Source organism: Athene noctua, chromosome 25 (assembly GCF_965140245.1).
Source record: "Athene noctua chromosome 25, bAthNoc1.hap1.1, whole genome shotgun sequence".
NCBI lineage: Eukaryota > Metazoa > Chordata > Aves > Strigiformes > Strigidae > Athene > Athene noctua.
In genome coordinates, this window is record NC_134061.1 from 3,597,788 (window position 1) to 3,623,896 (window position 26,109).

A 26,109-nucleotide genomic window follows, 5' to 3' on the forward strand; every position below is an offset into this window, starting at 1 on the left:
CGCGCTGGCAGCGGGCGAAGCCGCGGGAGGCGGGCGGTGGAACCGGGCAAGGCGTGAGCGTCCCGGGCCGCCCTCGCCGGCTGTCCCGAGGTCGCGCAGGGGTGCCGGGGCCCGGCCGTGAGGCTGGCGGGGGGCGGTTCTCCTGCCCACCGCCCACACGCGTACACATACACCCCCCTGCGCACCCGTAGCCCGGGTGGCCGCCGCGGGCAGCCCGCAGTGCGCATGCCCCCCGCTACGCAAAGCACGTAGGCTGCGCCGCTTGCGGCCGCGGCGGCGGGCGCTGAGTGGAGGGCGAGGGCCGGGCCTAAGCGGCGGCAGCGCCGCGTGACTCAGGTAACGCGGCTCCGGGCCGGGTCCCGCGGCGGTGGCCCCGCGTCCTGCTGGGGATGGAGCACCGCCTCCCCGGGGGCGGCCGGGCGACCCTCACCCTCTTCTCCCCTTTCCCCACTCCCCGTTATCGGCCGCCCCCGGCTCCGTAGTGCCCCCGAAAGGGGCGGCCTTGGCCCTGCGGGCACTGGGCGTGCGGGGCCTGTGCTGTGGCCCGCGGTGGCAGGAGGTGCGGGAAGCGGGGCCGGGGGGCCTGCGGTCCTCAGCACCCCTCTGGGGGTGAGAGTGGGGCAGGGGGAGCGGGGGTGTGGGGCAGGAGCGGGGGCCCGCACCCGGGGGCGGGGAGCTAATTTTAGCCTCGCTAACCTTGACTTGTGTCCCGGGAAGGAGCTGGGAGCGGGGGGCATCCACGGTGCGGCGGGACGCCGAGCAGCACCCTGGGGGTGTCCCCGCTTTAGGCTGGGGGGGCACGGAGGGGGAAGACGGCGCCTCTCCCTTCCCAACGGCCTCTGTGCAGATCGGTGGATGAATCGGCTCCTCTTGCGAGGGAAAGTCGGGGACATGTGGGTCGGGGGGGGCCTGCCCAAGCATATTCTGCTTCGTGGAGTTGCCTCGGTGTGTGCTCAGAGCCCCCTCTCCTTGTGAGAGACGGCGGCGTTGGGAGCGTGTTCTGGTTTTCACCCATCTCTAGCTCGGCTGTCTCTTTACAGAAGTTTATTTTGCATAAAGCTTTATGGGTTTGTAGGGTCTTTTGAAAGTGGATATACTCAAATAGTCGAAATTCTGACTGGGAAACTGTTTGGGTTTGGTTGAGCAGGTGGCTCTGTTGTCCTGGTGGTTTTAGCCTCTGGAATACAAATTCTGTCACATGTAAATAATAGGGTTTTTTTCTGTTTAAATTCACATAAAATTGTGACATACCCAAACAGTGTGCTAAATTCCTGGGCTCTGCCTTGCTGTACTTTCCTTCTTGATTAATGTTCTTGTGAACATGTTCTGTTCAGGTTTTTGCTAGAATAAGAAGTCTCTGACAAAGGCATTTATTTTAGCCGTCCTTGTCATTCGTAGCAGTGGGTTCCTTGCATGTGGTACTCGGAGGACTGCTGGTCTAATTTAGAAACAAATCGTTTCTATTTCAAGTTTTTAAGAGAACAATCTCATTAACATTCAAGTTCCCACTCAGATCTGGTTGCGGGAGGGAATAAAATTAGTCTTACTGCCAAGCCTGATGCAGCTGGTCCTCCGTAGCTGTTTGTGAAATGCAGTAGTAGGGTTATTTCTGCCTTTTCGGGCTCTTAGTTTGGACTTTGATGATGGTCCCCACAGTCTGAGTGGGAGAGTGGGACTATTTTGAGATCAAGCAGAAGAGATATAGGAAGCTGAGGGGGAAAAAAAAAATGTGAACTGACAAACTCTCTGCATGTTTCTGGCAGATCTGGGGAAAGAGTTTGGTCTCATGAGCCCCAGTTTACAACGTTGTTTTGGGGACCAGTGCAATATCCATTCTCTTCCTGTCTTTTTTTTTTTTTTTTTTTTGGTAGAGCTTACAGCAAAATGTCCTGTTTCTAAACAGAGATAGTGCTGGGCTGCTGTGGGACCCAATTCTGAGCATGCAGTCTAGTAGAGCAAAGATGAGCACTTTTAATTAAACTAGCAGAAGCTGTCAGAGCATTGCTGTTTAAAGTAAATGAATTCAGTGCATTTTAAGATTTACTGCTGCTGTTACACGTTCATTGATCTGACTGTGGCTAGTTGCTAATTAATAACAACTGTAGGCACAGTGTGTGGTCTTTGAAGCGAGTTGGCAAATCTGATGACTGAGAGATGCTATCGGAGAGTCAGTTTTATAGTGGAATATCTCTGCTTCCAGAAATTCCTCATCTGAGCAGCTTGGCCAGATGGGGACTTGGTGCTGCCTCAGCTGCTCCTGTTACAAGCAAGAGTCTAGAAGTTCACCTTCAGAGTTATTTTTTCTTGTAAGAGTATTCACTTTATACAGAAGATGGCAAGATGAGGCAGAGGTTTATTTCTCTCACTGGTTTGATCCTGATAGGGTTTTTAAATTGTTCATGGAAGTTGGGCATTATTAGAGGTGTGATGTAACAGAATTGATAAGGATTTTTTGAAATGTTTAATTTTTTCTTTTCCAGTGAAAATGAAGAATTTATATATTTTTATTGCTGTCCTTTTCATCCCGTGGAGTTTTTCTTTGGCAAAGTATGATGAATTTGAGGATGGAGATGACATTATGGAATATGATGACAATGACTTTGCTGAATTTGAAGACGTTAATGAAGATGCAGTCACAGAGTCTCCCCAGAGGATCATCACCACAGAAGATGATGAAGAAGAAGCCACTGTAGAGCTTGAAGGTCAGGATGAGAATCAGGAGGACTTCGATGATGCCGATGCACAGGTACTGCCTCACCTCTCTCTTCTATGTGTTTTCTAGTAGTATCTCTACACTTTATCACTTTATCTTTTGGGATTTTGCTTACATGGCTTTAGATTTTCATGCTGTTTGTGAATTTTGCCCTTTAGGAAGGTGATACTGAGAGTGAACCGTATGATGATGAGGAGTTTGAAGGCTATGAAGAGAAACCAGATGCATCTCATAGCAAAAATAAAGACCCCATAACAATAGTTAATGTAAGTATAAACGTTGATCTGATTTCTATTTGATGTTTCATCACTGATTTTTTTTTTTTTTAAGGTGGTATGCCAGTAATGTCATTGGTGTATGGATATATAGACACATAAGAGAGAATCTGTCCAAAAGAATTCCCTATTTAATTAACAAGAGACAGTGCAGAAATGGGTGGAAGTGTGGAGAAAAGAAATACCTGAAATAATGCAACAGGATAGCAGCAGAAATGATCCAGGTGTGCCAGCTCCCAATTTCCATGCTCTGCTGCATTGCTTTATGCTACTTTAAATAGCAGCTCTTGAAGTAAAACTTCCAGGGCAGCTGTCTTTGGTCTGTTGGTCTCTGTTTTAAACTGCTAGAACTCCCATCCTTGGATGAATCCTGTATCCTGTACTCAAACTGAGAATTGTAATTGGAATATAGATCAGGAAATTCTTCATTAAAACAGACCTCTTGAAACATAGTTTTGACCAAAGCATTTTATGACTTAGCTTCTTTTGCCCGTATGACTGTGGGGGAGAAGTGGAAGAGCTAGAGTGATGACCTTTATTTAATCCAGAGAAAAACCATACATCCCATCATGTCTGGATGCTTTGTCAACACGTGAAGAGGTTGCAGTGATGATATGCTTACAGTAAACATAGTATATTTTTAACTTGTCTATGGCTGTGATGGTTTTTGAAGTCACTCTCTGTTTACCCTGCATCATCTTCTTTTTGCCTCCCAAGAGAGTCTTTTACGAAATGATCAGGTGCTTGAGGCCTGCGTTTTTATTATCCCTAAGATTTCTTTTTAAGTATTAGGGCTTACCTTGGGTGTGAAAATTAAGGTTTGGGTACTTTTGTGACTGCGTGGTGATACAGTAATAGGAGAATGACTAATTATTATCTGAAGATGGCAAGATCAGGTAGGTTTCTCTGCTCCCCCATGCAGTCTGTGGCTCTTGGTGGCGTCTGAAAATGCTCCCGGACATTATGTATTTTATTCAGATTTTAACAGGAGTTACGTGATGATCAGATAATGCTGTGATGGGCAGGGCATCAAGCTCAGATAATCAATGGGTTGAAATGCTGGGCTGTTGACTACTCTGAGGGATGCATGCTATCACAAACTCACTTGGAAGAGAGAAGTATTTTGTTTGCATTTGCCAGGTATTTTGGGAATGCTATTATCAGTTGTTTCCTGTATGATTACTGTGTCCCAGTAGAGCCAATTGCATTATGTAGGCTTAGCTCTGTCCTGTTGCCTTTGTGAAGGTTATTGCTGTGTTTGGGCTGAAGCTTCTCCAGTACTCTGTGCTTTCCAAACTGTTTGTCTCTATGGAATCTGCTCATTCAATATGTAAAAGACAGTCTCCGTTCACTTACCATAGGTCCCTGCTCACCTTCAAAACAGCTGGGAGAGTTATTACATGGAGATTCTGATGGTAACAGGTCTTCTTGCTTACATCATGAATTACATCATTGGGAAGAACAAAAACAACCGTCTGGCTCATGCATGGTTCAATACTCACAGGGAGCTGCTAGAAAGTAACTTTGCTCTTGTTGGTGAGTTCCATAAGGACTAGGATCCATTTTTAGTTTATTTGAACAAAGCTGGTTTTAGACCGGTATGTGGGCTATAGAGGGGAGTAACTTTTTGATAACGCTCATGGCAGCTGTGCCTGTAGACAATGTGCCAGTCTTCCAGTGCTGAAATTAGATAATCATGGTGTAGCACAAATTACTCAGAAACATCATGGTGATACTGAAGTAATCCAGCAACAGCTGAGCTCTAAGCTTACGGATGAACTTCGGTGTTTAAATTTGTCATTTTTTTTAGATTGCAGTTCTCCTTCACTGTTCTTTTCTTCAGGCGATGATGGCACTAATAAAGAAGCTACAAGCACTGGGAAACTAAATCAAGAAAATGAACATATTTATAACTTGTGGTGCTCTGGAAGGGTGTGCTGTGAAGGAATGCTCATCCAGCTAAAGGTAAAGATGAGGGAGTTTGTAGTACTGTTTACCTGTCACCAGTTTTCAGGTTCTAGAGGCTTTTCCATTCCAGTGTGAGCAACAAGGGGTCCCATCTTGAGTCTTTTGCTGACATTTAGATACAGGGTTCTGAATATGCTTACGTGAAGGGAAGACTGGCCTGACTAAAGATCCGCACAGGCCTGTATTCTGCCCACCGAAGCAGGCAAGAGTGAATGCTTGCAGAAAGAGTATATAAACCAGAAGCGTAGCATAAACAGAGGTAACGGTAGGCTGAAGAGCCCAGCTGCCGTTTAGAGGGACTATGTGTTGAAGGAATGGACCAACAGGAATTCTGAGGAAGTATGGCAAAGACAGATACAGAGTCCTGCACCTGGGATGGAACAGCCCCACACGTTGGTTTAGCTCCTAACTTGAGGGAATAAGACCCTGAGAAACTCATCTAATGCAGAAAATAGGCCTGTTTTTGAGCAGTGTAGGTGGACTTCTGGAGGGCCCTTCAAAACTAAATTATTCTATGAAAAACATCTTCTAACTGTCCTGCTTTTCCTTGAGCCCCACTGCTATCTGCCAGTGAAGTGCTGCACTCTAGGTATATTCAGCTATCTTCTTCTGTGTTTACAAACTTGTTTTTTTAGTTCCTCAAGAGACAAGACCTACTGAATGTTCTTGCACGCATGATGAGGCCAGCTTCTGACCAAGTGGTACGTACTCAGCCCTTTAGATTAGCTGTGATAAATTGCTGCATTCCTTTGGTTCTACTGTGCTGCTTTTGATTGTTCTTGTCACACACAAGTGAACTGCTAGGCATCTTTCTATAGTATTCCATATCTTCCAGTTCAGTAACTGTTGAAACAATCCGAAAGAATCATTCGTGTTTCTTTTCTGCCTGTGAAATGCAAACTGCTGATGATGGAAATTGTTTTATCTATGGGTTTTATTGTTTGAGTGGTTTTGTGAACAGACTTTCATGCTTCAAGACCTCATCTTGATAAAAAGTCGTTTTACTATCTGAAATACTTCATGATTGTTCTTCTGTCTGTTCAGTCTGCCAGAACAGAGCTGCCTAATGCATACGCTGGCCTGGATGTTATATCCTGTAACGTTACTTTTTGCTTTGCCCCTTGCTCTAACTGCATAAATGCCAAGAGAGGTTACATTTGGAAGAACAGTGGTTGTGTGCACTGTGAACACTCTTTCCATGTATCTGTAATTTTATTATATTTAGGTATGGGCAGTTGCTCATCAGCCATGGATATCTGTGCTGCAAATGAGTCTTACAACTCTGCTGTTCTGGCCACTGTCATTACACTGTAGAATACAGAATATTATTTTAATTACACTGTAGAATACAGAATACAGAATTGAGTACTCAGTATAATTAAGCTACCTGACCTTGAGACACGCTGAGAAGCTTTAAATCAACAATCTTTATCTTAGCCTTGCTTACTCTTTGTTGTAATGAATCAAAGTGTCAGACAAACATTGAAGTCATAGAAGATGTAGTCTCCATTTAGCCAGCAGTCTGAAGGCAGAGTACATCATATAAATCTGATCAGGGCTAATAACGTTCTGTCCCACAGCAAATAAAAGTAACAATGAATGATGAAGATATGGACACCTACGTGTTTGCCGTTGGAACGAGAAAAGCATTGGTGCGACTTCAGAAAGAGATGCAGGACTTGGTATGTATGTTCACGTTGGGAATACTATCATGATAAATAACAGGATATAAGAACCTCTAATCTGTAGATTCCTTATTTTTCTTGAGAAAAAAGAAAACGTGATTGTTCTCTTTGAATTAGTGCCAGAACTGTGGGAAAAGAAGCAGTCGAAAGCAGCTTACGTCTTCGTCTTGGTGTATAGCTCATTTAGGAGGAGGCTGAAGTATACTGTCAGGATACACACAAGTGTCACTTCACCTCATTCAATTTGCACAAAGGACGACTTCAAGGGTAGAAAAGTAAACTTAGTGATATGTGATGTGGAGAGTTGGGGTCTAAGTCATCTGCTTTTATGTGATCTGAAACTAAAACTTTCCATATGTTCAAGCCCTGAAGATAGCGAAGAATCTAGTGATAACAAGCAGTAGTTTGCAAATCTTTTCTCTCATAACTTGTCTCAAGTAACAGCAGCAAAGTGTAGTTGCTAGGATGCCAGTTGGTTTTGTTCTGTTACCAAACAATGTAAGCAAAATGCCTTAATCCACTTTGAGCATTCCAGCATGGAGGGCTTAGAATTGTTTTATCTTCTTCCTTAAAGTCCTGACCACTGAAGGGAAATACTAACTTAAAGACCATTGATACTACATGCTTTGCTATATGCTTGAAATGTCCCCAGCCAGACTGAGTGACTAAGTGTATTTTTTTTAATTGTTTCTTTTTAAGTACTTTTAGGGGTCCCACTGTGCTGGAACAGTTCAGTCTGATAAGATACTTACCAGCTTGTATTTATATTTATTTCTTTCCCCTTGTTCTCTTTGAAACAGAGTGAGTTCTGCAGTGATAAACCGAAGTCTGGTGCAAAATATGGGCTTCCAGATTCACTGGCTATCTTGTCGGAGATGGGGGAGGTCACAGAGGGAATGATGGACGCTAAGGTAATCTGGAATGAATTATTAAAAATCTTCCTTGGTAACCCTGGCACTTACAGCATATGCAAAAAAAGTTCTAATCTCCTGTAAGCATTACAACAGGAGAGCCAAACGGCCTTAGTGACATCTAGAGAAATCAGGACCCTAAGGAAGCTTAAGGGCTGGAGGAAGGATGTAATTCTCACGTCTTTATTCCTTTTACATAGCAACTGTTAGTCTAATATGAACTGCAGACTTCAAACTGCCTTTCAAAGCCTGGAAGTTAACTTCAGCAGCCAGTTTCGAGGAGGATGTTGATGGTGTGTCTGCAGGTCCTCAAAGCTGACATGTTATCATATGAATTGGAAAATTCTCCATAAAAGTTATCTATCTAATAGCCGAGTTGCTCACCTTAGTTCCATGCATTGAGGCCCATTCTAGCAAGAGCTAAAAATAGAATTGACAGTTTAAATTTCAGTGTCACTGTGGCAAGCTGAGCACAGCAATTTTCTGAGTGATCTCTTTGGCAAACCCCTATGGAGTGGGTAGGCTGCAGATGGATTGGTGTTGGGAAAAACTAACCCCAGTTTCTCTTTTAGATGATACATTTCCTCACGCACTATGCTGACAAGATTGAGTCCGTCCAATTCTCGGACCAGTTCTCCGGTCCAAAACTTATGCAAGAGTACGTATAAAGCTAGATCTCTCCTCCCAGTAGCTATTGTAAAAGCAAAGTAGAGGCTGACAAACTTGTTTGCAGTGTGAAGCCTGCTGGAATGCACAGAAAGACAAATTGGGAGCAAAGGTGAAACAGGTGAATAAATACACTCCCGATGCTTCCAAATGCTGTGTTAGTTTAGAAGGTCATGGTGCTGTATTGCCTTAGTATTTGTTGTGTGTTGGTTACGCTGTACTTAGGGCAGCTACAAATTCCAGATAAGGCCTGGCAGCTACTGCGGATGCAGCTGCATGGAAACCAACTGAGTAATCCCACTACAGGTGTTCAGTGTGTGAGAGTTTAAGGGTCAAGAAGTAACACCACAGGAGAACTCAACACGTTAACTCTGATGCCATTTAAATGCATTGAGAACTAGGTTTAAACAAAGTCTGCAGAGTAAAAAAAAGAAACAAAACCAACCAACAAACAAACAAAAAAAAACAACAAAAAACCCAAACAACCAAACATCAAGGCTGCCTCCCTTTCCCTAGCTGATGCTGCTAAACATTCTGCTGTTGAATCCATTGCTTGGGTACTTTTGTTCAGGTTGATTCTCAGCTGTGCTTCAGAAATACGCAGATGCAGCATCTCTTTTTCTCTAAGCCTCCTAGTCTTGAGGTGCTTTTGGCTGCCTCTTCAGAATTGCTAAGTGGTGGGTGATTGATCTTATCTGAATTACCATGTAGGTTTTTGCAAGGGTGTATTATGCTCGCAGGCATATAAATAAATGATCCATATAAAAACTAGAAACTGTCCTCCAAAAAAAGGAACATACTTGGATTTAATTATAAGGCAGGAGTATGTGTACCTTGTACTTGAAATTTCTAGGCTTTGGAGGATCTGTGAAATGTAGGTCTGACTTTCTTACAGGAGAGTACTGTGGGGTTTTAGGCAGTAAAGACTTGAGTTCTTTAGAAAATAGTTTGTTTTCTCCTAACTAGTATTTATAGAAGATCTATAGTAGTATAATCAGGGCATATGTAAAACTGAATGTCATTAAAAATATACAGGCCTTCTTAGGGCTCAGATGCCAGAGCTCACATGACCTCTTGACAGTCAGATGGGACCATGCTGTTAATATGTTTTTACATTAATGCTTTTTCATGGCATGCTTTTGAGTAAAACACTTCAGGAATCTGAATAGTTTGAAACTTAAATCTGGGTTACAGCCAGGCTGTTAGTCTTACTTATTTTATTTGTGTAGCTTGCAAAGTGTCTCTTGGTTCTAGACAAGGTTTCCCCTACAGTGTTAGGTATTTTGTGTGCCTGTATTTTTCTTCACTCATTCCAGCCGCTTTTTTCTTTCCTACCAGGGAGGGTCAGCTTACAAAACTGCCCGAAACTAAAAAGACACTTTTGTTTACATTTAATGGTAAGAGAACTGGGGGGTGTGTGTGTGTGTATGTGTATCTGGGAGAGTGTTGTGCTTTATTTAATGTTCAAGTTCTGTCATCTATGGAAGACAATATATGACAAATGACTTCATGTAACAGGATCACTGATCAATTAACCAGTAAACAGAAGGTGGTAATAACACTGGGGACTGAGCGTCTTATTATCATGATAACAGGATACTCAATCTTGCCATTACTAATCTTAATTCATACTTGTATCTTTACTGGTGGTTGTATTAGGTCATCATTGGAACGTGGCTTGTTTTTAAGCCACAGGCCTTGAAGTCTGCGCTTGCACAGTTGCTTGGTCCAACTGTCAACCTAACGCTGCCAAGTCCATCACTAAACCATGTCCTTAAGTGCCACATCTACCCATCTTTTAAATACCTCCAGGGATGGTGACTCAACCCCCTTCCCTGGGTGGCCTGTTCCAGTGCTTGACAACCCTTTTGGTGAAGAATTTTTTCCTAATATCCAATCTAAACCTTCCCTGGTGCAACTTAAGGCCATTTCCTCTCATACTGTCACTTGTTAGTTGGGAAAAGTCTGACCCCCACCTCACCACCGCCTCCTTTCAGGGAGTTGTAGAGAGCAATGAGGTCTCCCCTCAGCCTCCTTTCCTCCAGGCTAAACCCCGCCAGTGCCCTCAGACACTCCCCACAGGACTTGTGCTCCAGACCCTGCACCAGCTTTGCTGCTTTTCTTTAGACGCTCTCCAGGACCTCAGTGTCTGTCTTGTAGTGAGGGGCCCAAAACTGAACCCCGTATTCGAGGTGTGGTCTCACCAGTGCCAAGTACAGCAGGATGATTGCTCCCCTAGTCCTACTGGCCACACTATTTCTGATACAAGCCAGGATGCTATTGGCCTTGGCTATCTGAGTACCCTGCTGGCCCATACTAAGCCAGCTGTTGACCAACACCCACAGGTCCTTTTCTGCTGGGCAGCTTTCCAGCCACTCTGCCCCAAGTGTTGCAGTGGGTTGTTACGACCCAAGTGCAGGACCTGGCACTGAGCCTTGTGTCCTTCCTAAAGAGGAGCATAAGAACATCTTTCTTTCATGAATGGTGTGAGCAATAGGGAAAGAGCATTATACCAAGTAGAAAAATCCTGCCAACCTCTGTGAATTAACAAAAACCTCCTTATTTCAGTGCCTGGTTCAGGCAACACTTCCCCAAAGGATATGGAGTCTTTGCTGCCTCTGATGAGCATGGTTATCTACTCTATTGACAAAGCAAAGAAGTTCCGTCTGAACAGAGAAGTAAGTAGTGTATATTTTTCTGTCTTCTGAATATTGTATGAAATTGCATTACCCTTGGATCCTTAAGATTGGGAGACTTATGTTTCTCATATGACTACCAGAGATACTACATCCCGCTCATGGGGAAATCCATATTAACTGTATTTGCTTTTCTCTGTGAAAAGGGTAAACAAAAAGCTGACAAGAACAGGGCTCGTGTAGAAGAGAACTTCCTTAAACTGACTCATGTGCAAAGGCAGGAGGCCGCCCAGTCCCGTCGAGAAGAGAAAAAACGGGCAGAGAAGGAGCGAATCATGAACGAAGAGGATCCCGAAAAACAGCGTCGGCTGGAGGTGAGATGGATTTTCAGATTGTTACAAATCTGGCAGATTTCTCCTACCTCCAGGGATGCCTGTACGTATACCAGCAATGGCCAACTTTGGCTGCTTATTTGCTGGAAGGCAGACAACTTTCAGGGTATATGCTGTTGCTTTCTGAAACATGCAGAGACTCCCCGTGAGGAGCCAGCTCCTGTGGTTACAGATGTGAGCCCAAGCACTGGAGGTCTCTTTTGTCTGGCTCTTCTGAAATGACTAGTTTGCTTTTTGAAGAGATCAGCAATGTTCATTCAGATCTCTGTGTCCTTGCCTACAGGAAGCTGCTTTGCGGCGAGAGCAGAAGAAACTTGAGAAGAAGCAGATGAAGATGAAGCAAATCAAAGTGAAAGCTATGTAACTCCATTGTGAGAAGCGTCCCAGAGCCACCTGCAGAATTTTAATTCACAGGGTACAAAGACGCACTTAACTCCATAATCCTACGCTTCTTTGAACACTAGTAGCCATTAAGAGAAATGCTCCTTGCATTGGTGTTACTTATTTAAGTATTACAGCAACATGCAGGTGTATGTAGAGAGCTTTATCTCAGCTGTTTTATTCCAGGTGGTATCAATTTTTGCTACTTGTCTGTTTAAAAAAAAAATTGCAATATTCTTGAATGCTTTTTGTCATTTGTTCTTTAAAAACAGAAAATTGTAAATCTGTCCATGTGTGCTGATAACATTCATGCTTTGGTTTTAAACTTTGGTTTTAGTTATTGGGAGGGAAGGGGGAAAAACTTAAGGGGAGGAAAACTGCACAACAAACATTTAATGTGCATTTATTTGCATCAAGCTTGTAAAGGCACAAAACTTAGAGCCTTCCATACACAGTATGGATTCTTCAGGGATTTAAGCCCAGTAGAATAGAAGTGACTTTTTCTTTTTTTACAAACAAGAGACTGAAACAGTATTTAGGTCACCTGTGGGCATGATTGGCATATGTGTAAAACACAGATGGGTTGATAACGAGGGCAGGGAATACATGAACAGTTTCCTACTCATGGTGTTGAATGCTGCAAGTTTAATACAATGTGAAGTCTGTAATGTCAGCGTGGTGTTTCTTCAGGAGTGAGCACATGGTGAGTTAGCAGCTTCAACTAGCTTTCCTTGAATATTTTTAACTGTACGAATTTGCCTCAAAAACTTTTCTCCTGATCTCAGCAGCTGCTGCCTAGTTCACTTCAGCCAGAAGCTAGATTTCAGTAAAGTATCTGCAATTGCCAATTTCCCCAAGCAAGTAAAAATGTTTCAGAGGATGTGTATCCTCTTCATCTGGTAAATATGATCACTTCAGGTTTTTGAATATAAATGGGGAGAATGAAGTGAATGCCCCTGTGCAAGCACTTCGCTAACTGGGAGAGCTCTGCATTTTATAAATGCTTCCTGTCTAGAAGGAATTTTATTGTTGCTTGTAACAGACTTGTAACAGTTTTGTGGGGAAAAATGTCTTGCATTTTCTTGTTCAATATTTTGTGCAAACTTGGTTCCGAGGCAATAAGAATGAGCTGCTGTTGAAACAGCAATTGCTTAAACTTCTTGTTCCAGCATGGGATACTTCACACTGTAAATGCAAATGTCTGTAACCTGATACATGCAAATATATTAATTTTATAATGGTTGGTAAAATTATTTAAAAACAAACCTAATGTAGATTATGTGAAATTTTAGCACTATTTAGCTTTAAAGATGAATATGTTATTGTTTCACAAAGTTCTTTGAAAGGAAATACTAGTTTGTGCTCTTTTGAGTAAGTGGACAGCTTTCCTGAAGTCCCATGCACTTGTGGGCCATGGCAGCTAATTTTGTAATATGAACATTCAAATGAACAATCTAATGAAGAGTAAAATATAATTGAAACACTCCACCTGCCTACTGTACTTGGCTGGACTCTGTGTTCCTTTCATCTAGCTGAATCTCAAAGCATCCTTTGTCCTGGGTAGGTTTCAATGTAGGTTTTAAGCACCCAGGAGCTGGTGTTATCTCTGCCGGGATGGTGGTGGAAGTTGTTTTTTTTTTTTTTTCCCACCGGGAGCTGCTCCCTGGGAGGGCGGTGGTTGCTGGGGGAGAGGGTCTGGAGGGGGAGGAAGGCGTCTCTCCCCTTGTGCAGGCCAGGGAGGGTGGAGATGGGTTTAAGGACGGGGCCGCGCAGGCACCGCAGCCGCACCGAGGGCGGGCAGGACGTGTCGCCCCGTGCCCGAGGAGCTGCTGGGCGGCCCGCGGGGACGAAGCCTCGGCCGCTCCGCTGAGGGACCCAACATGGCGCCGGCTGCTTCCCGCGCCGCGGAGGCGACGTCACGCACGCGCCGTGACCCCGCGTCTCGTGGCGACGCGCTGACGTCACACGCGCGGCGTCTCCTGCCGGTAAGCGGCGGCCGCAGCCTGAGCAGCGGGTGAGGGGCCCGGGGGAGGCGGCGGCTGCCGCTGCCCTGTGGGGCCGCCGCGGGCCCCGGGCGGTGCTCGTCGGGCGGCCCCGCTCCGGTGGGATCCTCCCGGCATGGGGCTGCCGGGCCCCGGGTGGGCGAGGGCGGGTGACCGGTGCCGGGCGCGGCGCTCGGTCCCGGCGTTGAGGCGCTCGGGGGTGACCCGCCTTTGTACCTGCAGGTTGTCCGTCCTTTCTCGAGCTGCGTGTGGTAACACAAACGCGGAGTCCATGTCTTTTCTTGTAAGTAAACCCGAACGGATTAGGGTGAGTGTTGAACACCTTCCAGCTTCCCTCAGACGGCGGCGTGTCGGTAGAACCTGCCTTGCGCTTGTGCAGAGGAGCTGCGGCGGGGCCGGCCTCCTGGAAAGCACCTTAAAGTCACGTTAAAACCCGCTAGTTATGGGGCAGGGTATCGATGTGCAAGCTAATAAAACCACTCCGCTGAGGTATTTATTGCTTGCACACCTGTATCTCCTTTGCGTGCGGTGCAAGGAGTTTGTAATAGGCATCGCAATTAAGAAAAAGTGCGGTAACGTTGATTTTTTTCCTGCCTTTCTTCAAGAAGTTACTGCCTCACCTGTGTGACGCTACTGGCAGCTTCTCTTTGTTTTTTTTTTTTCTCTAAACTTCCCTTGGAAAGCTAAACACGACATCTTTGTTTAGTTCTGCATTTTAAAATGAGGAAGTTTCACGTGAGAAAACCACTTTTAGTGCCTTAAAGTGGTGTTGTTATACACGAGTTTTGAGTCATCGTCACCTTAAGACACGTTGGTGCTTTCTAGGACTGGCTTTCCTTGCATGAAACACCATAAGCTGTTTTTTCAGTTATTTTACTGAGTAGACAAATTCTAACGTGGGGAGTGTTTGTGATTATTTAAGCCTAACTTCATGATCCACAATCCGCAAGCCTAAAATTGCATATTTTGTTGTGTGCTATGTGTGCATGTATATATATATATTTTTTTTTCTTTGAATCACAATGTGATAGAAACACTTCTCTGCACAACCTAATGCTTGCTGTGAATTTTGAGCATGAATTCTGGAAGAGAACAACAGCTTTAAAATATTTATGTTCTAATCTTGCATTCAGTCAATACATAGCCAAAATATTTAAGGTCTTTAAGACATCAACTCATTGTAAATAATTGAAGCTTTATTGTTTTTTTTTTTACACATATTACACCCAAACAAACAATTTTTATTTGCCTGTATAAGGGAGTTGTAGCATGCTTATTAGTTTTCCTGTATGTGCATGTATAAAGATTCTTGTTTCGCTGATGATGAATTATGTTAACTTTATTGCAAGTGCATGCTGGTCAGGAAAAGCAGTAGCACCTGCGTGGTTGCTGGGTGCGTGCCACTGTAATGGCAGAAGAAGAGAATATCCTTGCCCAAAGTAAGGATGTAACTGATGTTTCAGACCACAGCAGAATCCTCGAAGCTTTATGATTCTGATGGGGTTTTTTTGTGGGGGAGGAGGGAAAGAAACTTGTTTCTAGATGGAATAGCTAATTATCTCGTTTTGTTTTTTTTTTTTTTTTCTTTCAGCGGTGGGTGTCTGAAAAGTTCATTGTTGAGGGCTTAAGAGAGTTCGAACTGTTTGGAGGTAAGTTTTCTTCTCATTAGATGACATTGTTAGAAATGTTTCAGCTACAAGGTCTGTTAATTTGATTGTAAATACATATCTTAGCAGTAAAAGAGATGAATAAATTTGTAGCATCAGATCTGGCTATTCAAGGTGGCTAACCGTATAAAGTTAATACGGAAGTGTCCAAGATCTTGCAATCTGGTTATTTGGAGATCAGTTTCATGTTGATGGTACTGTTTTCAGACCCTGCATTCTGTATTTCTTAGCGTAACCGCTTTTTTTTCTATGCAAAAGATAAATTTGGGGTTGGGAAGGTTAACTACAATTTTCTGAGTAAAGTTGGATTTTGAAAGTCTGATGGTAGCTCCCCAGTGTGCCTGCAGGATTGCTGATTGATTTCTGTTCTGCTCTGAACATAATGAACAAAATTGCTGACTAGGATGCAGAATTCCTTCCTGATCCGTGATGGAAAGCCATGAGAGCATAGGAGAGATGTCTAGACCTTGAGCTTCTAGTTAGAGAGGAAGAATTTTCACTGTTTTAAATAAACTTTAGATAGTTTCTTCTGTATTTAAGCAAAGTAGATATGTTATTTTTGAATGTGTTTCAAGCTATAATTAGAAAAAAGTCACATTTATGTTGAATATGTGAGCAGTAGCACTATTTGAATCTCTTTAGTTCCCATACTTGTACTACAATTTGATTATTTTTTAGTGCTACTACTTTATGTGTAAATTAAATGTCTGTGTCTAAAGGAAAATATTGTATGTATTTAGTATCAAAAAGTATCATGCAGGGTTTTTACTCAGTTTTCCAGCTATAATGGGTATGTGTTGAACACAACATGGTGAACAATTAATTTCTTTACTCCAGAGCAGCCTCCGGGTGACTCTCGGAGAAAAGTAAGTGACTTTTGCAGGCTGTGGTGCTGTGGTTCATTGCATGGAGATTATTCCTTGTGGAAGTTTGATTTTTCTTTTTATCTTAATTATATATCTCATCTCTATATTTAGCTCTACAAGTGTGGAAACAGGTTTCACCCTGGAGTGGAGATTTTGGTGTGTGGTTTTTAAACTATATGTGACAAGTGAAAACTTTAAACTTAATTTGGATTTGTATTTGTGTCGTCGTCCCTGCAGCCCCCCAAGGGTCTCTCTTTTGAGATGATTTAGATCTGATTCTTCAGAGATGCTGATTTCCTGTAACTCTTAGAATAAAAGGAAGAGGTTAGTTTATGGGACTTTGGAAAATTAGGCCCAAAAAATTTTAGGTTGGCCATTGAAAACCAGTGTTGCCTTCTGAACACATTGATTCTGATTTTCTTTCTCTTCCATGTCGAGCAGCCACAACAGGCTCCAACATCAAAACCAAACATTGTAATTTTCAGTTTGGGGTGACTTTACCTCCTGTTGTCTGGTCGTCTTCAGAGCCAATTCTGTGCATGCTTAGAGAGCTTTGCCTCTTAAAAACTAAAATCACTAGCAAACATGGAATGTCTGTTCAAAAACATACAGCCAGATGTGGCGGTTGAAAATTTTACCCTAATGGTTTTTGTTCTTCAGGCCCTGGTTGCACAATATCTGGTTCATAATGAACAATGCTCATAGAGTAACACAATTTACGATAGAATATATTTGTCTAAATGATTTCCCACCTACTCACACCATATTGAAACCTTTTTTTTGTGTGTGTGCAGGTGTTGCTCTAGTTTAAGCTAATTAAAAACACAAATTAAGTGTGATTTGATTATAGCTGTGTCAGTTCAAGCTGCTTATAATTGATTTTTGTGCCGGTGTCTGTAATTTACTGGCACAACCCAAACTGAAAATATGAGATGTATATAGATTGTTTTATATAGAGTCAAGTAAATTCACACCTTTTCTTAAATTGCTGAGCATTATGCATATGCTGGACTGGAAGCAAATTGAGATTAGCATCTGTTTTGTTTTTGTTAAAGTGTTCACTTGGGGTTTGGACACTTTTGCAGTGGTATGGCTGACTCTCATTTTGATTTTTACATCTAAATAAAAGCTTACTTTTTCCAGCAGGGCTATAGAAAAAAGTACATAATTTGGGGAGAGGGATGGGAGGAAAATTTTTGTTGCTTAAGCTGAAAGTGAGTGAGGGAATGAGGAGGTGGAGGGGAAGGCAGCAGAACAAAAACAATATTCCCTCGTCCTAACTCAGACGAATGTCACTTGGCAAATGCAAATCCTTGCTAGAATCCCGTAACTGATTTTTCTTATGGCAGTAGTTGCCTTTCAAAGATTAATTTCCTTAAATCTATCTCAAATTAAAATCAGATCAACAGGCCAGAAAGCTAGCTCTTAATGAGTATCATGCCTTAAATCTAGTCATATGTGACTTCATTTTGCAGCTGCTCTTGCTTTTGACCATACACCAAAAGTTGTCCTGTGTGAAACCACTGAGGAGCTTTTTGCAGTATTTCATAAATGACATTTCAGTTTAACTTTTTTTTTTTATAAAAAAACCCTCTTGTATGATGTTGATGAATTTCTGGTAGAGCTACTTCTGCATTAACTCTCAGTTACTGGTCACTGCTAACATGGAGAGGTGAGTGAAGACCTCTGATGTACTGGAAGACTTTTAAAAAGGGAATTTACAGTAGTTTTCCATTTCTCTCGAAACAGCCTACACCATTAATAAGATTAAATTTATTTATTTATTTTGCATCTGTTTTGTTGGCTTATGCTATATCCGGAGTGGACTTTAATAAAGCAAACCACTTACATCTTGCTCAGTGTCTCACCAGCTGCCATTGCTCCATAACGCTGCTTATCAGAGCCTCCTGCTTTCATTTCCTTGGTGGTGCCTTTCTGCTTCAGAGGTTTCCATCTGCCTGTGTGTCTCTCCTGGCAATCTCGCTGTTGACAGGACTGTGTGAAATTGCTGGATGAAGTAATGAATGCTACAATTGAGATCGGAATTGACAGGTGGCTTTAACAGAAGTTTGAAATGGTGAATGGAAAGTTGCTGCCTATTCTCAGCCAAGCAACGGCACTGTGCAGTGCTAGGACTAGAAAAAAGGGATTTGGGACTGCTGAGATCTCAGGGGTTAGCTATGCTGAAACAGGACAGCGTTGCTGTGCTAGAGTTGTTTGAGGTGAAATTATACCATAGCACTGTTAACAAGTCTAAAGTTTTGCTTTTTCCGTTAACCAAAAATAGACCTATTTTAAAGGTAGGCAGAGAGAGGTAAAATGTGTGCTGTTCAAAGTCGGTTGAAAGAGTGGAATTTGGGAAGCCTGACTATAGCTTGCTCCCAAAATATACTTAGGGATACAAAGGTAATTTATGGCAAATTCATGTCTGTGCTCATCGCGCTACATTTACCCTGGAGTGAGTGTAGAACAGCAAGTTCCCTGGTCTTTAGCTGTCACTGTGTTATTTCCATCTTTCAGTGATGGAACAAAAGAATATTTGCTGTCACTCCAGAAAATGCACAAACCGTTTCTGCTTCATGTACCATGAGAAAAGGTCTGATAAAGGGCATTTGCCCTTTGATGAAGTGGATGAAGAATGAGGTGGAAAAAATGAACTGGAGTTCCAAATGTCAGGAGGAGTTAATGTGCTGGAAATTTGAGATAACTAATCTGATCTTAGACACCAGATAAATTTGGATCCCAGTTAGGATGCTCTTCCTGTGACTTTGGTTTGGAAGTTTGAGGGAGTTGGAAGGTATAATGGAACTTGCAAGAACATTGAAGTTTGTCTTCTGCAAAATTCTGCTTGGAAAAATCTAGGGCTGTGTAAATAAAGCAGGTAGCTTTATGTCAGATGTAGTGAAGTAAAGCTGACAGGCTTGGGAGTGCTGCTGCCCTGTGTGGTGTGGGTTTTTTTTTCCTTTTCTTCTTTTTTCTTTTTTTTTCTGTAAGCACTAATGCTTTGCAGTTTTTGCTTTTATTTGGAGCTTCTCTTTTCATCTCCATATCTTGGGCTCAGTTGGTTCATCACTTCTACCCTTCAGCTAAGCAGCTTCAGCTGTGCTGGTCTGATCACAGATGAGCAGCTGAAAGCCCGAAGGCCCAGCATCAGACAGGAATGCTGACTGCCACGGTGCAGAGAAGGGCTATAACCAAGCCTTCCTTTGATGCCCTTCTGCTCAGGCAACAGGATGGTGGCACAGAGTTTGTAATTAATGGGAGAAAGGTAGTTACTATAAAGCAGTGCTTAAGCTGTCCTGGGGAATAGTAATTGGCTTTATCCAAATATTCCTAAAGAAATTCTAGCTTGGAGTAATTAAGAACCTACCTGTTACAGTTACATGTTTTGAAACACAGATGTCTGGATCTTCTGAAACGAGGCATCTCCTGGATTTCAATTGATAAATAACCACTTAAAATTATTTTAACAGCAATTAAATTCTTTCTTCTATATTCAGTACTGTCTTATTATTTTGAGGTGTATGATAATACGAGCAGCTGATTGTTCCAGCAAGTGGTCTTTATTTCTTTTGATCTAACTTTTTTTCTTTTTTTTTCCCCCCCAGACAAATGAGGCGAGCTCCGAGTCGATAGCTTCTTCCCCTAAAAGGGACACCATGAGCAACTTCCTACCAGACAGCAGCTGTTATGAGTTGCTCACTATCATAGGTAATCCTGTGAGTGGGCTGGAGGATCAGAAGTCCGCTTTGCCAAGAAAATAACTTCTACAAATCTGCTGGCCTCTTCCTGACTGCTTATTTTTGACATCAGATGCCTGTTCTCTTTGATTTTAAAATAACTGTAGTAAAAAATGAGATGCCAATCCTAAAGGCTTTCAACTGAAAGAGGCATGCGGGGGGTGTTAATGATACTGAGTGGGAAGTAGAGAGTCAGCAGAAGCAGCCTGAAATCTGCCCCTGTCCTTGGTGGGGCTGTGGCCTAATCATTTTATTTCTGCTTCAGTTCTGAACTTGAAAGACAGGATGATATTGCTGGCTGGGTGAATTTCTCTCAATGGGATGCATGCCAAGGAAGGTGGTATCTGATGGAATGATTACTCTTCTTCACAAGGCCAAAAATAGTTTCAGTACATGAGTGTAAAGATTATTTAAGGGTCAAGGACTGGAGGAGTTCTCCAGGAGTGTGTGGTTCCAGAAGTATTGCTGAAGCTTTGTTTTTTCTTTCAGGCAGGGGCTTTGAAGACTTGATGGTTGTGAACCTGGCCAGGTATAAACCCACGGGAGAGTATGTCACAGTCAGAAGAGTGAACTTGGAGGCCTGCACAAATGAAATGGTCACATTCTTGCAGGTAACACGTATCCACTAATTCTGTAATGCAAGTTTAGGCGAGCACAGACAGGAAGAGCAGTGCTTATCAATACTGCATTTGTATTTCTGCATTTACTCAATTGATTCAAAATATCTTTTATCATTTTAGGGAGAACTTCATGTTTCCAAGCTCTTCAACCACCCTAACATCGTGCCATACAAAGCAACTTTCATAGCTGACAATGAGCTATGGGTAGTGACGTCTTTCATGGCCTATGGTAGGTGGAGAGGGGAATACCTTTGTCTGACCATGATGTTCTGTGAGATGAAATTCAAGAGGTGAAATATCCTTGGCATTTTTTCTGACCAATTAAGAGGTGTTGTTTCTTTTTAGGTTCTGCAAAAGATTTAATCTGTACCCATTTTATGGATGGGATGAGTGAACTGGCTATTGCATATATCCTCCAAGGCGTATTGAAAGCACTCGACTACATCCACCATATGGGCTATGTACATAGGTATTTAAGAAAAAAGAAAAAAAAATACCTGTTCAATTTTCCTTCTATTGGAAGTTCTCAGAAATACTATCATCATTAGAGCAGAGGGGATAGTTCAAGAAATACAAAACTTGATAATGTGTCCTGTATTACTTTGCTGTTAGAGCAAGTCAGTTAATTCATGAGAAATTATAACATTGATCTTACTAAACTGTGTGAAAGTGTCACTGTGACACAAACTCACCCCAAAGACCACTGTGTATCTAAAATCACAGCTGCAGCTCATGGTGACATGCTGACTAGTTACAGCTCTGTTCAGATACGACTGACAGTCTCCAAACTGAGACTGACACTGGTGGTGGTGGGGTGTTTCCCTGTTGCTGGTCCTGGGTCCATAACCCTTAGTCTTGCATTTCTCCTTGCCACAGAAACATTCTTTGGGAACCTGCAAAGTGAGTGAACAGCATCCTGTGAGTGTTTGTAGGAGGGTTTTTGCACAGTGTTTGGGATGGTTGTTAGGAGACTGAACAAGCACTGCCCTGTGCATATTAAAGTAGGCTTTTATCCTTCCTGTAGGGGCTCACTGAGGATGAATTTCTCTTTAGTACTACAACTTCTCTTAATCTTTTCCTAACTCGCTGTCTCTACCCTTCAGTATATTTTTCCTCCTCTCTGATACATCCCTCTGTTGTGAGAGTAAATGTCAGTTGCTGGAAGTTATTAGTGGTTACTATTTTTATTGTATGTACTGCAAAAGAAATTCAGGTTACCTATGCCTGCTCTAAATCCTTTGCAGTGCCCTTCTGCACTACATCTTCCTGGGAAAGCTGTAAGGAACATAACTCCTTTGAGGCCAGAGAACCTGACTGGTTTTACTTCTTCTTTCAGGAGTGTTAAAGCCAGCCATATCCTGATCTCTGTAGACGGGAAGGTCTACCTCTCTGGCCTGCGAAGTAATCTAAGTATGATCAACCACGGGCAGCGTCTCAAAGTTGTTCATGACTTTCCCAAATACAGCATCAAAGTCCTGCCTTGGCTCAGTCCTGAAGTCTTGCAGCAGGTGTGTTTAGAAAAACCTACTAGTTTTTTAGTGTTACAAGGTAATTATAGTTTTCTGAGTTCTTATGGCATGGGGGAGGGGGCGGGCACGCAACTAAGCCACAGGGTTACTTTTCCTTGTGATGATCTCTATTCTTTTTTTCTATCCTTTCTACTGTAAAACCAGTGACCCCCAGCCAGGGGAAACCTGTATTCCTTTCAAAAGGGGCAGTTGCTGAGGAGCCCAGGTTACAATACTGTCTTTCCTTTCCCTCCAGAGGAAGGTGTGCGAGTGCAAGGAAAAGGAAGGGGAGAAGCTAGGAGGCAGGTTTGGGGCAGACACAGGGCGAGTGGGTAGAATTTGATCTGATCTATTTGACTAAATAGTCTTCTTGTAGGTACCTCTCCAGATTCTCCCTTTAGGAAAGCATTACATTAGATGCCCGTTACCCTCGGGTAGCTGCCATCCCTACCAGCTAGCTGATTTCAGTTAAATAAACGTTGCCCATAACTGCATGTTTTAACAAACAAATCACCACCACAGTAACCAGCCTGTATGTGGGTTACACTATTTCTGCTCTAATTATTGGGTTTGCTCTTCTGCATATTGAATTCTGGGCATTGCCCATGTTCCATAACATGCAAGTCCACAAGGCTAATTTTTCTTTTCATCTAGAATCTCCAGGGTTACGATGCAAAATCTGACATTTACAGTGTAGGGATAACAGCCTGCGAGCTGGCAAACGGACATGTACCATTTAAAGACATGCCTTCTACTCAGGTAAGGTTTAAAAGTTGTTCCCTTCTCATCCTTCATCCTGGGATGTGGGATGTGTGACCCATGGGTGCCATGTCTACCTGAGTGGGAAATCTTAACCGTCTGGTCTTACTGTGTGTGATGTTGCTTATGCCCCTTCTTTTCCAGATGCTTTTGGAAAAGCTGAATGGAACCGTTCCCTGCCTGCTGGACACCACCACAATTCCTGCTGACGAGCTGACTATGAAGACCTCCCGTTCAAGTGCTAACTATGGGATGGTGGAGAGCATGGCCATCGGCAACGTGCGAGCAGCCAACGGGGAGCCAGCCCTGCACCCTTACCTTCGGACCTTCTCCACCTACTTCCATAACTTTGTAGAGCAGTGTCTCCAGCGGAACCCTGATTTCAGGTAAATCCAGGTGAAACCTGCTCTGCACAGACCTACGCCATTCTAGGGCTGATTAAACCGTGAGAGCCAGCAGAGGTTGGTTGAAGTTTTCTTTCCAAGAGTGTAGTGGAGTGAGGATGTGCTCCATATATTGTGAGGAGCAGTCCAAGGATGTGAAACAAGAACAGTGTTCACACTTTGAGCCCTTTCTGTGAGAAAGCCTGAAGAATTACTTTGCAGCTGTCTTCAGGGGGTAGAGTGGTGCTACATGTCAGGAAAATCAACTGAACAGTTTGAATTTCTGGCCCCTGTGAGACTGTGTTTACCCGCTTCCCATCACTGTACAGCCAGCAGAGAATAACACTGGGGAGTGATCAAGAACTGTATTTTCCTCTGTAGGGAGTGTAAGATCATCTCTAGCCATGAAAAACTTTCCTAGCATACCACACTGTTCAGAAACTTTCCCTTGAACAAACGTTGGGGTGAGCAAGTAGGTAACTTGCACAGAAGGAGGTTGACCTGCTCACAGAAAACATCACGTGAACGTAATGAACAGGCTGGCTACAAAAGGGAAGTATCCTGTTGCTGAGAGAGGGGCAGGATGGACCCTCGTCTTTTCTTTCACCACCTCTACCTGACCTTAAAACACTGATGCATTTTCTTGTGTGCTTACTTTATTCTAACTCCCTTCTACAGGCCAAGCGCAGGCACTCTGCTTAATCATCCCTTTTTCAAGCAGGTAAGGAACTCATTTAATCTGCAGATAAAGAACAGTGGCTTTTCTGTAGTTGTCTGGCTGTGTCACTGAACCTGAGGGTGGGAATGTCGAGGTGCCAAATTTTCTGTGACCTGAAAGGATGAAGTTAGTTTGGTGACTAATTGTAGTACATCTTTGTGATCCTCACGTTCTCCTGGGAGGTGGAGGGGCTGTTCTCTTTCTAAACAGAGGATCTAAAGCTGCAGGTCCTGTGTGCCAGAAGTTTTTTCACTCACAGACTGGAGTACTGGGGCAAGTCGGTCCTAAGCTGGTCCTTCCTGGGACCAAACTGAGGTGATGGTGAGCCCCTGGTCTGGGAAGGGGCAGAGACTCTCCTGGCCCTGAAATGATTTCTCTGGCTTGCTCTGAGCTGAGGGTTCAAGGAGGAGCATCAGGACCCCGGCGCTGCTCGCGAAGAACTTGCTTGTCGCAAGATGCAGCGCAGAAGCCCCGCGCGTCTTGCTGCGACACCGTGTTCTTCCTTTCTGCCTGTAACCACACGTTGCTGCTCGACTGTGGGGTGCAGGTGTAGGGGAGCCTTTCAGCAGCCACGTTCTCTCCTTTTGTGCAGATCAAGCGCCGCGCTTCTGAAGCACTCCCTGAACTTCTGCGCCCTGTCACCCCGATCACCAATTTTGAAGGAACGCGGCCCCAGGATCCCAGTGGCATTTTTGGGCTGGTGTCAAACCTGGAGCAGCTGGATGTGGATGACTGGGAATTCTAGAAAAATGGACTATAGCTGGTTCTGGAGGAGCTTTCTGGACATTGTAATTTATTGGTCCTGTTCATAAAAGGTGATGAATGTTACACATACAAGAGTTTACAGGTCCTTGGGAAGGAACTTCAGCTGCCTGTTCACTTCAGAAGTACCCTGGAAACAAACGGGACAGACTTGAGCTGGAAAAGGATCAACCCCAAGGAGCTGTGGAGTGCCCAGAGCCCCAGGCCTTGCAGATGAGCACTGGTAGATCACTCAAATGGGTCGAGTGAGTCTGTTTAGTCTCTATTTATGTTTTTCTAAAAATCACTGGCTTCCTCGTATCACAGTTGAAGGCTGCATGTCCCTACCCTCTTTGGTTCTGTCTCTTTATGGGTGCCTTAGAGTGAAGGGGAGGCCGGTAGCAATCAGTTTTGGGCATTCTCTTAGAGCTAGTCAGATTGTTAGTGTTGTCACAGGGTAAGATTTGAGTGGGGGGTGGGGGTGGAAAGGGATTATGTTCTTAAATTTAGTCACTGCTTTGTGATGGGAGATGAAGACAAGCCGCTGCCGTTGGACATTCCTATGCAGCACTGGCTGATTCTCTTCCAGTTCTGGAGAGAGCTCGGAGGAAACTTGTCTCCCTTGATGCTGAGCACTCGGCTCCAGGTCACACAGGGCCTTCTCACCTCTCCTTGGTGGTGGCCTGGGTCCCCAAAGCCACTGTGCACCCCTGCACTGTACCAGCTTTTATCCCCCACAGCACGTGCAGGTGAGCCTCCTGTTAGCTGGGCTGGTTTCACCGCATGCAGCACTCACACCAGCTTGTTCTCAATGACTTACCCTGGCACGGAGGAAAAATTAACTTTTGTGCTAAATCCTCTTGCTCACGACTCCTCTTTGAACATCACGAACAGAATTATTTTAAGCCTTGCTTTACTGTTGCTGTTCTGCCTTCCCTGACGACAGCAGGTAAAAGCTTCTCACACGGCTCCCCTCGACTCCCAGCTGTGTGACGCTGCTCTGGCAGCTCTCCCCCCTTCCGTGGTCTCTCTGTTTTGGAGGTGTCTTAAAGGCTTTTAGTTTGACCCTTCCAAGGACCACGGGTGCTGGATGTCTTTCTACTCTTTTAACGAAGCACTGAGACTCCAGTCCTGTAGGTGTGGTTGATGGGAGTAGTGGTGCTGGCAACAGGTCCTCCTTGTGTTTATAAACTGTACTTGAACCCAGATAAAGTTTGTTACTCTAGTTTTTTGCCAAAACAAATAAAATATTTCTGAAGTTGTTGGTTTAAGTCTGCTGTTGCTGCAAGGTGATGGAGCGGATCACAACTGATGCCACAGCCTGGCTGTGTGTGTTCTCTCCTCTCTGTCCTCAAAAGGCAGCTGCTTGCACCCTGGTGGGTGTTGGAGTGTACCCCCAAGGCAGGGGCTGTTGTACAGCTCACCCCAGCAGCCTGCAGCACTGTTCACTGTAACTGCCTTCATGTTGCAGAAGCAC

The 26,109-nt window shown here is 43.8% G+C and overlaps 2 protein-coding genes across 10 annotated transcripts; both read left to right on the plus strand.

Moving 5' to 3' along the window:
* Positions 1 to 47: 47 nt before the first annotated feature.
* On the plus strand, positions 48 to 13,113 carry CCDC47 (coiled-coil domain containing 47). The gene is made up of 13 exons (XM_074926948.1): positions 48 to 336; positions 2,481 to 2,746; positions 2,872 to 2,979; positions 4,350 to 4,524; positions 4,832 to 4,953; positions 5,592 to 5,657; positions 6,537 to 6,638; positions 7,442 to 7,552; positions 8,125 to 8,210; positions 9,557 to 9,615; positions 10,787 to 10,896; positions 11,061 to 11,228; positions 11,530 to 13,113. Exons 2-13 carry the CDS (start codon positions 2,486 to 2,488, stop codon positions 11,608 to 11,610), a joined length of 1,449 nt encoding a protein of 482 aa, XP_074783049.1. The 5' UTR covers positions 48 to 336; positions 2,481 to 2,485; the 3' UTR covers positions 11,611 to 13,113.
* Positions 13,114 to 13,602: 489 nt separating this feature from the next.
* On the plus strand, positions 13,603 to 25,903 carry STRADA (STE20 related adaptor alpha). Of its 9 annotated transcripts, none has more exons than XM_074926791.1 (13): positions 13,603 to 13,612; positions 13,853 to 13,937; positions 15,222 to 15,279; positions 16,135 to 16,163; positions 19,772 to 19,874; positions 20,393 to 20,514; positions 20,644 to 20,752; positions 20,869 to 20,992; positions 21,860 to 22,031; positions 22,686 to 22,790; positions 22,935 to 23,176; positions 23,852 to 23,894; positions 24,484 to 25,903. In XM_074926791.1, the coding sequence occupies exons 2-13, from the start codon at positions 13,902 to 13,904 to the stop codon at positions 24,634 to 24,636; spliced, it is 1,296 nt and encodes a 431-aa protein (XP_074782892.1). In that variant the 5' UTR covers positions 13,603 to 13,612; positions 13,853 to 13,901; the 3' UTR covers positions 24,637 to 25,903. The 9 variants fall into 9 exon arrangements, with proteins under 9 accessions (XP_074782892.1, XP_074782893.1, XP_074782894.1 ...); XM_074926792.1 differs by lacking the exon at positions 13,603 to 13,612 and adding an exon at positions 13,613 to 13,641 and having other exon boundaries at positions 13,853 to 13,913; XM_074926793.1 differs by lacking the exons at positions 13,603 to 13,612; positions 16,135 to 16,163 and adding an exon at positions 13,620 to 13,641 and having other exon boundaries at positions 13,853 to 13,913.
* The last annotated feature ends 206 nt before the right edge of the window (positions 25,904 to 26,109 follow it).

Coding starts and splice junctions, on each gene's coding strand:
- STRADA (XM_074926787.1), top strand. CDS start 13,746: ATGGGGCTGCCGGGCCCCGGGTGGGCGAGGGCGGGTGACCGGTGCCGG. Junction 19,875..20,392: donor TGAGTTGCTCACTATCATAG/GTAATCCTGTGA, acceptor TTTTTCTTTCAG/GCAGGGGCTTTGAAGACTTG. Junction 20,993..21,859: donor CATATGGGCTATGTACATAG/GTATTTAAGAAA, acceptor TTCTTCTTTCAG/GAGTGTTAAAGCCAGCCATA.
- CCDC47 (XM_074926948.1), top strand. CDS start 2,486: ATGAAGAATTTATATATTTTTATTGCTGTCCTTTTCATCCCGTGGAGT. Junction 2,747..2,871: donor TCGATGATGCCGATGCACAG/GTACTGCCTCAC, acceptor TTTGCCCTTTAG/GAAGGTGATACTGAGAGTGA. Junction 11,229..11,529: donor AAAAACAGCGTCGGCTGGAG/GTGAGATGGATT, acceptor CCTTGCCTACAG/GAAGCTGCTTTGCGGCGAGA.